This window comes from Bos grunniens, chromosome X (genome assembly GCF_055505025.1).
Source record: "Bos grunniens cultivar Pamir isolate PY7600 chromosome X, Bosgru_T2T1.0, whole genome shotgun sequence".
Taxonomy (NCBI): Eukaryota; Metazoa; Chordata; class Mammalia; order Artiodactyla; family Bovidae; genus Bos; species Bos grunniens.
This window is the reverse complement of record NC_141194.1, coordinates 16,577,577-16,591,566: the sequence shown is the minus strand read 5'-3', so window position 1 is coordinate 16,591,566 and position 13,990 is coordinate 16,577,577. Positions and strand designations below refer to the sequence as shown.

General features: G+C 44.9%; 1 protein-coding gene across 10 annotated transcripts in view; it reads left to right on the top strand.

Moving 5' to 3' along the window:
* SH3KBP1 (SH3 domain containing kinase binding protein 1) overlaps positions 1 to 13,990 on the top strand; it is a 334,366-nt gene that overhangs the window by 66,522 nt on the left and 253,854 nt on the right. Inside the window, exons 1-3 of one of the 10 annotated variants that reach the window (XM_086387414.1) lie at positions 11,520 to 11,662; positions 11,994 to 12,102; positions 12,755 to 12,945. The exons of 7 other annotated variants lie outside the window; for them this stretch is intronic. Coding sequence is in view for 1 of the 3 variants with exons in the window: in XM_086387407.1 (XP_086243533.1) it covers positions 11,609 to 11,662 (54 nt within the window). In the remaining 2 variants the exon portion in view is untranslated. Of the gene's footprint in view, positions 1 to 11,494; positions 11,663 to 11,993; positions 12,103 to 12,754; positions 12,946 to 13,990 lie in introns of those variants that run through there. 2 more of the 10 variants (XM_086387416.1, XM_086387407.1) reach the window with 2 other exon arrangements.

The window sequence follows — 13,990 nt, the reverse complement described above, 5'->3', positions numbered from 1 at the left end:
CAGAGATGAGAGTTTTCCGGTTGGATGCTGTGGGCAGTGGTGCTGAGATGGAGGTAGGGCTCAGGTGGGGACAGGGCACAGGGAGTGCCACAGGCTGTGACGCCCTTCATCCCAGTCAGCCTGGCAGGGAGCTTCTGAGCCCAGATGCCCGAGAGAAGAGCAGAAACAGGTAGCAACAGGCACTGACCCTACCCCACGGCAGTGATTAGCAAGAGCTGGTGGGGGGTGGGGTGGGCAGTGTGACCTCAGCTTGAAAGCCACCTAGGGTCTGGGGAGGAGGCTGGAGACACAAGGTCTGTCCTGAAGCTCTATGTGGACAGGACACCTCATGGGCTGCCCAGGAGACATTTGGTTTCACTTTGGTTTCTTAACTCCCAAGGGGATTTGAAATAATGTATCCCCCACCCCCTGACTCCCAGGCTCAGGGGTAAACTTCCTCTTCTTTCTGCCCCTGTGGAAGATGAGACAAGAAGTTCTTGAGGGAGGTTCAGGGAGAGGAAAGGTGGAAAAGTGAATGTGTCTTTAATGAGTGTTCACTGCACACAGTAACGCAAAAGCCACACACGGATGCGTTCAGCTATTTGTGGAATGAAGTACGTGGCGTTGGGCCCTGTTAGCCCTTGGCTGCCTGTTTTGCTCGTCACGGAGGAAGGAGAGTTTCATTTGTTGTCATCCTTCCTCTGGGACCACCAGGTTTTTCTCAAGAAAAGTGACACAGAAATGATATCCTGTGTCTGGGTGTCCGGGTGGAAAACAACACAGGCTGGTCTGCGTTTGTGAGCTGCGAGCTTGTCCGAGCCAAAACATGCCCTGCCCTGGCTTTCTTGAGGCAGGTGGTCCCAGATCGAGGTCCAGAGTGAGGAGCCTGCAGTGCCACTGCGTTCCCAGGTGGTGTGGGGACACTCTGGCCACCGCCTCCTCTTGCACCCAGTCTTTCTTCGAATGAGGCAGGACAGCTCCTTGGTGGTGGCCCTGAAGCTCTCAGGGCTGTAATTTTCCTGGCTGTAAAACAAGGCCATGGTCAAGATGTGAGATAACGAGTATCGGTACAGTGGGGGGCTAGGTGACAATGAAAAAGGACTGGTTTTTGCACATTGTGGAAGAAAAAAATTCAAATTATCTTTAAAAGACTTACTGTAGATGTGCATCTTAGTCATGACTGTAATAAACTATAATTGGCATTGATAAAACATGAATGTGGTCTTAGCAAAGCCGAGTGTGTTTGGACAACACCTCATTGTCTGCAGTGTGATGCCAGCTACTGAAGTGTTTGGTCACTTGGGATTTGTTTTCTGACCACATAGATTCATAGTAAAGAAATGGTATCCGAATCAATAGGTTGGCAGGTTGTAGGTAGAAGATACCTTATGACTGTTTAACATGGTAATTATTATCGAGTTATAGCCGCTAGACCTGTAGTCACACTTAATATTGAGGCCTTCATGGGCACAAATAGAAAAGGAATCAGGTTTATTGCTGGTCATGCTGTATCTGCTCACAGCTTGCCTTGTGTTCAGTCTTTAACTGTTCCTCTTGGCAGCAAAATCATGAGTGTGTGCACAACTTTTCTCTCCCCAAATCTTGAAACTGGAATAATTGTCAACCTGACTACAAAAAAGTACATCTGCCATATGAAAGTAGCTTCAGCTTTTCTGTGTCAAATGAGTAATTATGACATTAGACTCTGATGACACATAATATGAACTTTGAAAAGTATTTGACTATGGAGCATGTCAGGTTTGTGTGGTTTCTTTCAACTGTTGAGAAATTGCTTCTTTGTGCTTATTGATATTTTTTTTCCAGAGAGTGTGTGTTATTTGGTTCAAAATGTCACATGACAGATGCTCTCTTTGGTACATATAATCTATGCAATTATAATGCGAGCTTCTCCTGTCAGTGGTGGTTAAAAATCTATATGCCTTTATTCTCTTATAGCCTGTGATATTTTTTATTCAATTTAACTCACCCTTTTATTTTAAAACTTGAATTTGAATGGATTCCATTAACAGGTATTTTAAGGTGACCATTAAGACTAGGATGCTGCCAACTTTCAGCTAAACATCGTCCCCAGCCCTTGAGCTGGAGGTGCAGTCTAATTTCGAGCTTATTGCAGTGCAGGAAGGTAAACAGCTGTGGTAACAACACAGCACAGTTGACGAGTGATGGTTCTCAGGCAGGGGAAAGTGTTATTTAGCTGTCTGACTGGTCACCCTGATTGCAGTTCTACCTGGAGTGCATCTAACAGAACCACACATGGTGATTAAAGCTACAGATTCATCATTGGTGGAGTCATCCCATTTAAGGCTCATTACAGCCAAGCTTAGGCCTGTCTTCATTCATTACAAAAAAAGCCGAATGAAGATGCATTCTACTGAAAATGATTTCCTTTTAATTGGCATATACAAGTGAATACTAAAGCATAAAAATAAGTAAAAGTCACCTTCTTTGATAATGAAACTTAACTGGAGGGCCCTTCTTGGTCTATGCCAGGCGTTTGCCATCCCCTGGCTGTGGTCACGCAGGCTCCTCTCAGCCCTGCAACCCGTCTCAGGGTCTGTCGTGATGGCAGAGATTGGTAGGTTATTCATGTCTGCCCATTTTTCCCCCAGAGTGGCTAGAATGGTTGTAAGTACAGAGAAGAAGTGTGTTAAATATTCATCTAGTTTAATTGAATTGAATATACAATCCTTAAGATTAATCGGAAGTTTTGGAGTCTTTAATGGTTCATTTTTTTCATAGCATATAATTTACTTGCTATTATCTAAGGTAGTGAATTATTTAAGTAAAAAGAGGAAGTTCTTTCCACGAGATGGATCTTACTGAGCCTTTGCTGCTTTCATTCATATGCGATGAAAGGTTATATTAATTTACGAACGCAGATAAGGGGAGACATGGCAGTCTGAGGTTTAAGGTGTGTGATATTAGGTTCCCATGTGTTGCCTGATATACTGCAGCCTGGGACCCAGCACTTGTTGAATGACCTGTGGTTCACAGGCACATGCATTAGTAACTTCAAATTCCCATGAATATGAATAGTAATGGTTGGCTATCAGTTTAAAGGACAATGAATCAATTAACATGTAATATTGTCATGTACTTTGATTTATGAACATGCACAAATAAATTGTTCTCTTTTAAGACATTAATTTTTCTATTTTAGTTTCTTCTTTTACTTTGACACTAAAATTGAATGGTATTGGGGTGATTTAAATTTTTTCATAACAGTTTCTGAGGTGTTGCCAAAAATGATGGTTATTTTTTAAAATTCAGGAGACTTCTATGTATTGTTGAACAAGAACCAAATGTATACATATCTCAGTCTATTTATATTATAGTACCGTTTCCCACTGTGGCCACCCACACCTTAAACTTGAAATGTTACCGATCTATTAAAATATAGAAGGGCATGAGAATGTAAGCAACATCTACCTACCCACCACCTAGTTTTATCAAATGTTACCATTTTGTCATACCTACTTTTGATTCTTTAAAAATCAGTAAAGAGACTTCTGATTTCAGCTCAGAGACATAGAGAGTTGCAAAAATGTCCCTCCCACACTTACAAGAAAAAATCTGGACAGACTAGAAATGAACAGAGAACAAGTTTGCAGAGCAAACAGTCATTTCAGAATCTGGAGAGAGAGGAGGGCACTTTCTGAGACACAAGACTTTTGCTTACTCGAGACAGAAGCCACCAGGCGCCACAGAAGCAGGTAGAAAGATGGAGCTTGCGTTTTGACAGATTGCTGGAGGCTGAGTGTAGGCTAACACCATTGTGAAGCTCCTCAGGGCAGTGGTGGGGTAGAAGGGAGTCTTACCCTTTCCTAGGCTTTTCCTGCCAAGAAGCCCACCTGGCTCTCACAGCAAAGCCTGGGGAAAATCCAGAGAAAACTCACGGTGTGGGCTGGGGGTACTGTCTCAGGAACCACTGAGAAATCTGCTTAGATCCTTGTCCCTCAAGGAACAGAAGGTTTCTTCTGTGGGGGGAAGGATGCGGTCTGAGCGCGCTGGTGAAATACCATTGCAGCTGGAGGCAGGAATTCCACTCAGCCCCAGCCCCTACCTCGCAGTCTTTCTCTGCTTGGAGAAGGGCCTCAAGGCTGTGGACTGAAGACACTGGAGGACACCCCCTGCAGCTGAGGGAAGGGGTGAGGGGCTCTGCCCCTGAGTGAGGAGCAGAAGCACTTTAAAGGCAAATCCCCAACCCTCAGACGAAGGCCCCATGTGCATTCCAAAGCCTGGGGATCAGAATATTTGAGAACCCATTCTCCCCCAGCATGCCAGGAAGCCTCCAGGAGTTAACAACAGTGGATTTCAACAGGAAGAGCTACTAGAGACAGGTTCTGTCTGAGGAACAATAGAAAGGGAACCCCTCAAGTCAAGGGTGGGGGAATCACCAGAGGAATTTCTAAGTTTCTAATGTCCTTGGGACCAATACACGGCAACATAGCCCAACTGTTGACTAAATTAGCATAAATCCCCTAGTAGGGGCTCATTTATCTCAGTAGCTACTGCTGCTGCTGCTGCTGCTAAGTTGCTTCAGTCATGTCTGACTCTGTACGACCCCATAGATGGCAGCCCACCAGGCTCCCCCATCCCTGGGATTCTCCAGGCAAGAACACTGGAGTGGGTTGCCATTTCCTCGTCCAATGCATGAAAGTGAAAAGTGAAAGTGAAGTCGCTCAGTCATGTCCGACTCTTAGCGACCCCATGGACTGCAGCCCACCAGACTCCTCCGTCCATGGGATTTTCCAGGCAAGAGTACTGGAGTGGGGTGCCATTGCCTTCTCCGCAGTAGCTACTGCCCTATACAAAATGTCTGGCTTTCAATCCCCAAAATACAAGGCATGCCAGAAGGCCACAAAATGCAGTCTGAAGAGGCAAAGCCATCATCAGAACCAGATGCAGATATGCCAGAGTGTTGAAACTGTCAAACACATAGATTACCTAGGTCTGTCCACTGAGTGCCCTTCATGTGCCAGGTGCCAGTTTTGGAATGCACTTCACAAGGTCTCTGCCCTTAGGGAGTATATATTCTAACAGAGGAAAGAGAACATGAGAACAGACAAGCAAAAAAATCACAGATCATGAAACATGCAGCAGAGAAATACATGAGGGGGAAAGGATCGAGTGACTGGTGGAGTGTGTGAGCTGTTTCTGTTTCATCCAGAGTCATCAGAGAAGGCCTCGGGGGCAAGGTGACATTGTAGCTCACACCTGAGTGATGAGGCTCCTCTGTGACTAAGGGCCATCTGAGTAGAGAATAGCAAGTGCAAAGGCCCTGAGCCATGAACAACCTTGGATCCCCTCAGCTTTAGAAGGTCACAGCACTATGGGGATGTTGCTGATGAGAGTGACCCTTGCAGCTGTCACTGTCAAGACTAACCCAGAGCGGAAGTAGTGCATGGGGTTTCTTCCTGCTCTCATTCTTCTGTTTTTTAAACACAGACAGGAATTACTCCTCTCTCCCTACATTTTGAGGTACAGTGAGAGTTTATTATTTAATAAATAATAATTTAAATAGCTACTTCAGGACCTGACATAGAGGGAAAAGGAACGTGAATTGCTGTTGTGAGTAGAAGTCTTATTCTTTATCCATTAAGGGAGTGTTACTTACTCCTCTTCATAATTGTAGAGAATGTGCATAAATTCAGCTAATCCTCACCCCCAGACCCCCACCCCAAATAGTGATTATTCCTCATGTTACAAACAGGAAAATTGAAACCAGAGAGGTTATTTAACTTGGTGAAGACTGTAGCTCTTTTAAAGGTCAGCCTTGGTGTCTGAACACCAGTAGCCCTTCTTTGAATGATTGCCTTGTAAGAACTAACTGGAAGGATGGGTATTCTTAAAATGAGCCTCTGGTGAAAAAAAAAATCATTTAAATCTTATGGTAACTCAGTTTATTGTAGAGTGTTGGCTAGTGAAATTGCCCAGGGAAATGGATTTAATAAATACACTGAATAATCTATCATTTGCTCATTTGTCATGAGTGCTTAAATCAGATGAAGATTGGTAATTTAAATAGTTTCAACACCCCAATTCCCTCTGCTGTCTTATTACTGCATATATTACAGTGTAACATTGATACTGTGAAGACAATATTATTGTCTGGTAGTTGCCTGCCCTCAGCATTCTGGAAATCAGCATTTGTGATCACAATAACTGTATGTCACTGGTACCAGTCTGCTGTTTTATAAAGTGCATTTTTCACCTGGCATGCATTGGGTCCGTGTAGAGCTCTTTAATACTCAGAAGTTTTGCCAGTCCTGCTGGTGTGCTGGGGTAGGAATTGAATGTAGCTGGTAGCTTTTAAACATACGCAGTGCCGTGAGTGTTGATGCTGCCAGCACGAGTGGAAAAAAGTGGTAAATACTTTACATAATTTTTTCTATAATAATGCTTCTTTGTTAAGAATAAATGTCATAATATAAATAAACCATTTTAAGTACACGATTTGAGAGGGAGAACTTTATATATTCATTGATTTCTGGTTTATTTATTTATTTTTGCCATTGCCATTAGAAAAAAAAACTTTCCCACAGGCACCTTTCTTGACAGAACCAAAAGTTTGCTCATGTTAAGTAATGAAATATTCACTGAAGGAAATGCAGTCTGGGTGTAATAATTGAGTGCCTCTTGTGTACATAGTTCTCTTGTCTATACCATTCGTGGTACTCTGTTGTTGTTGTTGTTCAGTCACTAAGTCATGTCTGACTCTTGCGATCCCATGGACTGTAACCCACAAGGCTCCTCTGTCCATGAAATTTCCCAAGCAAGAATACTGGAGTGGGTTGCCATTTCTTTCTCTAGGAGATCTTCCTGATCCAGTGATTGAACCCATGTCTCCTACATTGGCAGGTGAATTCTTTACCACTGAGCCATAAGAAAAGCCCCATGGTATTACGTTCTGGGTAGGAAAAACAGTGAATTCTTACACAACATTTTCCATGGACCAGAGAGGTTAAATAAGTTGCCCAGGGGAGAGCAGATAGCGCCAGAGCTGAATTCGAACCTGTGGGTGGTTTATCTTGAATCCATGCTGTCTCACTCCTAATTGTACTATGATACAGGGGTACCAGATTGTCAGTGTGGCTTTGCCTACATTAAAACGGCAACAACACAGGTCTTAAGTAGCACGAGGGATTCCCTAATTTGCCAGGTTCTAAGAACCTGCTAGGAATCTTTGCTGAGCTGGGTGTTAGGCTACTGAGAGATTTTGTGTGTGTGCGTGTGTTTAAATACATAGCCACATTTGCTTGGAACCACGACTTCCTGTGAATTTCTTATGAAGTTATTTGAACAAGAGAAATAACCATATGAATTTTTAAAAAGTTTCTTGAAGTATATTGATTTTTAAAAATGGATGCAATTAGTAGTTCTTACGAATCCTAAGAATGATTTATCTTGGCGTGCATTGGGTCCGTGTAGAGCTCTTCAATACTCAGAAACTTTGCCGGTCCTGCTGGTGTGCTGGGGTAGGAATTGAATGTGGCTGGTAGCTTTTAAACATGCGCAGTTCCGTGAGTGTTGATGTTGCCAGCACGAGTGGAAAAATGTATTTCTTTAATTGAACAAACAGGCGGTGTTTAGTCTTTTGACTCCCTTTACATTTAATCTGACTGCTCATAGTTTATGGGAGGGCGAGAGGGAGGGAGGAGGATTTGGCCCTCTTCTTCATCAGTAAGATCCTGACAAACTATGGGATGTGGATTCTGAGGTCTGATGGTGACCTCCCGCTGCTGCTTCTCCCACTTGCAAAGGGAAAACGAAACACGACCTAGGAGATTCTGAAGTCGGATGATGGTGTAGCCTGAATTTCTCAAACTCTGTCATGCCTCCCAGCCTTCGTGATCTGTCCTTTCCCAAGTGCAAGTTCGGGCTCAGGGAGTCTTGGCCGGGTGGGTGGGGAAAGGCTGAGACTGATGCTTCTTTTAGTAGCCAGAGTGTAACTGGCCCTTTTCAGCCAGCCCTCTATTTGGGGGCTGTCTTGGCCCCCTGAGTCACTTGGAGAAGTTTGAATGCTATGGATTTCCAGACCCCACACCAAACTACTTGGATTAGAGTCACCCTGGCTGAGGACAGCCAGGTATTTAGGGAGAAAAAACCTACTGAAGTGGTTTCATGATAAATCTGTCACCTTTGGTTGTATCGTGAGGGGGAGAAGGGGGATAGTGACAGCTTTGAAAACTTCACTGTTGGAATCAAATTGAGATGTTTAAAGACAGACTTCCTGACATCCTAAGAGCTTCCTGTTTGACCTAAACTATGTGAGAAATCTTAGCATCTCCCCAACACACAAGGGAATCGACCACTTCTTTAAGATTGTGTGCAGACTGCTTTAAATCAGGGCGCATAGAGAAAAAAGCAGAGTACTTAATGGTTAGTTTGCTGATCTGCTTAGCATTAGATAATGTCTGTGAGGGCTTGTGGAGTACATCCAGGGAAGCTGGGGCCCAAATATGGAAAAGAGGAGTCATGATTATGAGGTAGGACTTACAGTTACCATCGCGAATATCTGAAGTGTTGTTTCAGCTCTTTCCTCTACTCCTGGGTTGGAGTTGCATTTCTGGGACATTCGGAGAGCTGGGACAAGCAGGAGGGCTGGGCCATGTCTTTCTTGTGATGAAGCATCCACTCCACGGTGGGTTTCTGTGGGTCATTCCTTTCACAGAGTGACTTTGTTTTGTTTTGATCATTGAGACTCTCCAGGAACTGGCTTTTTAACATTTCTTAAGTTTTGCTATTAATCTTTTCCCCTGAGATCCTGCAGGCAGATAAGACATTTGGTGGAAATGATCTTGCCAGCATTCCTCCGTTTATTGAGTCCCTTTAAAAATGTGCAGTCTTGCTTTAAAATCAAGTGTTTCCCATTCTAGTTGCATTTGTGACTTTTGGTACCCCACCTCCTTACCTTGTGTAAGGATTAAAGAAAACAAGGACAACTCCGTAATCAGGGGGGAAAAAAAAAGGCATTCCCACTCTTCCTTTTCTGAAAGCTTAGATATGGTGAGAGAGACGACGAGCATTGTCACCATTACCTTCTGCGTCAGGGAGTGTTTGAGCTGAGAAGCTGAAGTGCTCCATGTGGTTGTAGATGAGGGGTTTCTCACAGGGTGGCATGTATGTGTTGGAGGTGCCTGTGTCTCTTGCTGGACCTGAGATCACTCTGGCAAGTGGGTGTGGATGAGAGCCAGAACACTCGGGACCTCACTGGCTCTCCCACCCCCAATGTCAACGACACAAGTGACCTATAGGAGAAGCTGGTGTCCTTCCCCAAAGAGAAAGAGCAGACCAGTTCAGTGGGTGTCTGCTGAGTGTCTGTTATGTCTGGAGTCCTCTTTTCAGCCCTGGAGTCTAGCCTGAAGAGACAGACCCCCAAACATACTTTTTCAAGCCACCAAGGCAAGCACAGAGTATGCTCAGGGAGCCCAGAGGGATGGGACCTAAGAGCCAGTGTAGGATGAGCAGGATGAGATTAGTGAAGAGAGTTGGAGCTAGAGTGAGCAAGAAAGTGGGTGTAGTGTGCTCAGAGGCTGTGGGGAGACAGTTGGATGAGTTTCTGGAAGTGAGCCTTGCCAGCGAGTGAAGTGGGAAGTGGGGAAAGTGAGGCTGGCAGGCAACGGGGACGTCGCATCCCTTTGTAAGGCACTTGGATTCTGCAACGAATTGGGACACACTGAAGGAAGGATTTTAAGCAGGGACATGCTTCCGTCAGCTGTGGATGAAGGTAAAGGCTAAAGGCCTTTCATCCTGGGACTTTTGAATGAGCATCTGTTCCCATGTAGCTTTTTTTTTTTTTTAACAGCTCTATTGAGATCTAATTTACATACTGTAAAATTCACCCATTAGAAGTGTCCCATTCAGTGGTTTTTAGTATATTTACAGAGTTGCTTAACCATCACCATAGTCTAATTTTTGAACTTGTCCATCACCCCCCACCAAAGAAACCTTGTGCCCTTTTGCAGTCACTTCCATTTCCATGCCCAGCCCTAGGCAACCGCTCATCTTTGTAACTTCTCCCTTTTCTTGAACATTAAGGGGGATGTTTTCTGTGAGTGTTTTATTAACTTTAAAGGAGTCTCTTTTGCCAAATTACAAACTGTTGCTTGGCTCCCCTGACTGTTCTTGTCAGCAGTGCTTTAGCTCATCACCCAAAGGCAGTGTGATCAGCTGCTAAAAGTGACATCAGAGACCTATGTTCTTACTGTCTCTCTTCCACTGTATGCATCTGGCAGTAGCTTCACCCAAGGACTGGTTTCTCTGTGGTCATCAGGCCATTGTAGGATGACAGGCTTTGGCTATGGGGCCCTCTGCTTCCTTGTTCATAGCTGGTTATGTAGGAGGAGTCCTTTCCTGCAGCCTGATAGGGTGAGCTTACTTCCTGTTGCTCACCCTGAACCAGTGATTGGCTTACAATTAATTAGGCTGCCTCTCTGAAGCTGGGAATGGGCTCTATGGGGGAATAGGTGGACACCTGTGACTAAGAGTGGTACCCGAGCATTTTTGAAGCTGACCCTAGCTTTCTGTCTCTGTGAAAAGTGTCATCAGTTCAGCTCTCACTAATTCAGGAGTTCATCATAGTCTGATCAGGGAGTGCTCTGAAATTTACCTTTGGATGATGTCATAGTGTAGGCAGTAAGGGGGATGGTGGTAACATTAACTTATGTGGGATATTAATGACTTAAGTCTCTTTAGAAAACCTGTTTGCTTTAGGATAGAATTGTTTAAATATGTCACTAGTAATAAATAATAAAAAATCAGTCTTATCTAGTTATTAAGTTAGCTCCTTGGAATCTCTCCTGGAGGAAAAAATAAAATAAAATCTTGTCCTGAATATGTCAGTGTTCAAGTTACCATATGAACTTGGAATTAACAAAAATTGACTTTCTTTCAAGTATAATCCATGCTTCACTAAGCCAAAAAGACATTCTGCCAGTTATTTGGACTTTATTAAATTTGCTTTATATGTAGTAAAAAATCAGGGTAGGCCTGTGCTTTGCACGGTCACTTATTTGATTATGAGCTACATTTTCAAGTCTATTGTGGAGTGAGGTTTGTCCCCATGTAAGTACTGAGTGTTTGCTGGTGCAGCTCTTAATGGTGAGAACGGATGTTGAAGAAAGCAAACACCATATGCCCTTTGTTCCCCGTGCATGTCCCCTCCTGGAGGCTGGGTGGAGTGTTTCAGCTGTCTCGAATAATCTCCATTTTGCTGTGACTGCAGACTTTGTGGTTCTCCAGCTCTCCTCTCCTATGTTAGTTACAACTTCTTCCTAATTAGGTGGCTCTTCTTCCTCTTTTACCCCCAGGGTCGTAAAGGTTCCACACTCTCAAGTGCCAGAGACTGGATTAATTTGGAAAAAGGGTATTTCACTCGATTTGTGACAGAAATAAGCTCAGAGAGAGAGGACAAAAAAACCAGCCAGTGTGAATGTGTAGTGGGAGGGGCGGGCGGGCAGGCGGGCTGGGTACGGGACAGGATGCTTAGAATAATTCTGCTGCCAAGTGAATCAGAGAGACTCGTAGTTCTCGCCGAGCACAGCACACACTCCTGCCCAGAGTTCAGACACAGTCAGCCCACACTCACCATTTCATACCCCACAGTATGGAGCTTTCCGCAGCCAAAGCCCCGAGCACTGCTGCCGATGCGTCTGAGATTGTAAGTAGGCCATACATCTGTTTCAATTGTTATTCCGTCTGCATCTTTTGTAGCCTGTTGCCCGACTATTCTGTAGACTGGGAGGGAGGCATGATGGGGAATTTGGTCCTGGCTCAGTCCTTCCACGATGGTGAGCAATACCGCCTTCCATTTGGACCCAGGTGTTTGAGTTTTCTTGTTTGTGGAGGAAGGGAATTTCTTCCCCAAGCCCTCCTCTGTGACAGAAGTGACTCTTGGTTGATGGCGGCATCCATAAAGATTTCGAACAGCCCTGTCGTCTGGTGGGGTGGCTCTTTCCTTCTTCTGACCACTATCAATGAGTTTTTTCCAGGGAACACGGCATACAAGACAACCCCAGCCAGCCAAGCCCACCCGCGAACCCCCAAGCCTGCAGGTGGCCCTTTCACGGGTGAAGTGTCTCTGGCGAGGGTTGGGAGCAGGTAACATTTCTGAGGTAGCTGGCAGAGTTGGGAGGCTGGGATGAAGGCAGGTGTGGAGTCCAGCTTTCCTATAGTGGGAAGAAACGATGGGACAGGAGATGGGGGAATAAAATGGGGGAAATAGGACAGAAAGAGCAGGGTCTTTTCAGACCACCGACCTGTTCCTCAGTGCCAACCCAGGTGGCACACGAGGCTCAAGTCCTCACTCAGCTAACTGTAGCCTGGGGCCACTCACAGAAACCTCTTTTAAGTTGTACTTTTCTCATTTGAAAGTTGTGATCGTTGCACTTCATGGAAATGCTGGGGTATTTGGAGTGATGATTGTGAAAGTGCTTGGCACTTGGTAGGCCTTCCCTAAACCATGTATTTTGCCCTCCTTACCCCATCTCCTTCCTTAATGGGATATTAGACCACTGATCCAAGAAGTGTGCTGGACTATGAAGTGCCGCCTGTGTTGCTGTCCCCAGCTCGTTTGGGGGCAGTCACTGTGGCCATTGAGTTCTCGCAATTGGTGTCATAGGCTTATCTTACTCAGCCATTTAGCCTGGTTACCCTCTTATTCATAGGCACATGACTCCCCAGAAAAAGGAGGTCTTGGGGAGAAGTTGTGAGTGGGTCATGCCCATGTGCCACAGATCTGTTTGTGTTACAGACCATGGAGCCTGGGGACCTGAGTGTCGTGAGTCCTAGAGAAGAAGTGACCATTCAGAAGAGTCATTTCTTGTTCAGCTTTGAGTTTCTGAGTTATGAATACCTGTATTCAGCTGGCACAAGGGAGAAGATAAAGAAAAGATAGACCTCAAAGAACACTGCTCAGCAATTCATCTAATTTCGGATTCAGAAGTAGGTGTAGAGCACCGTCGTGTTGACTTGCCACCAGTTGTTTCGGTCAACCTGTTCATGGATTTAGGCAACCTCCATGTGCATGGATCAGTTCTCAATTGCCTTTGCACCATTATGTGTGTTTGCTTGTTTATGGGACTTTCTAGAGCCTGTCTTGTTAATTAGTTTTACTATGTGCTTTATATTTGCTGACTGTGACCTAATTGTTAGTAATAGTGTTCCCTTGTCAGTTACAAGTTCTCCCACCCCTTTGTCTCCATTGAATTCCATGTATTTTATCTCACATATAGACTAAAATTCTTTGTCTCTAGCTGGCAAGACTCCTCAATAACTGTATCTGTGAGCTCTGAGACAGTGGTAATTTTTATTATTGATTTTGGAGACATCATATCATAATCTGCACACTTTGTTTTGTGTGCAATGATTTAATAGTGTGCCTTTCCCCTTAACCATCATCAAAATCATGTGTCACCGTGTACCAACTTTCAGTAGCTCTCTCTTGCTCTTCATTGGACTCCATCATCTTGCCCATGGCTGGCTGTGCCTTGTGTGGTCTGGCACGTGCCTGTCTCTCCAGCCTCATCGTGGTCACCCTCCCACTTGGCCACTTCCTTCTCCCCTGGGCCCTGGCCACCCCAGCTCTTCCTGAGCCCTTTCCTGCCACTGGTCTCAGGCGCTCGGGGTGCTGTCTCTGGGGAGCACCCTTCTCTGGCTGCTGCTTGGCTGCCTCTTGCTCCACTTTCAGGTGTTACCTCAGAGAAGCCCTCCTGGGCCATCTTATCTAATGGGACTTCCTCCATTTTAGGTTTCCTTTCTCCTTTCCTGTCACATTGCCATATCTGTTTCTTGCAGAGTGCTTACATCACAGCCTGTAAATCTCTTGTTGCCTCATTGATTTTCTTGGCACTTGCTACCTCCTCCATTGGAATTTCAGCCCTGGTGCGGGCAGAGGTCTTGTCTGTCTTATTCCACTGTATCCCCAACCCCTAACTCCATTCTGGACACTTAGTAGATGCTCAACAAATATTTGTTAAATAGATAGAGG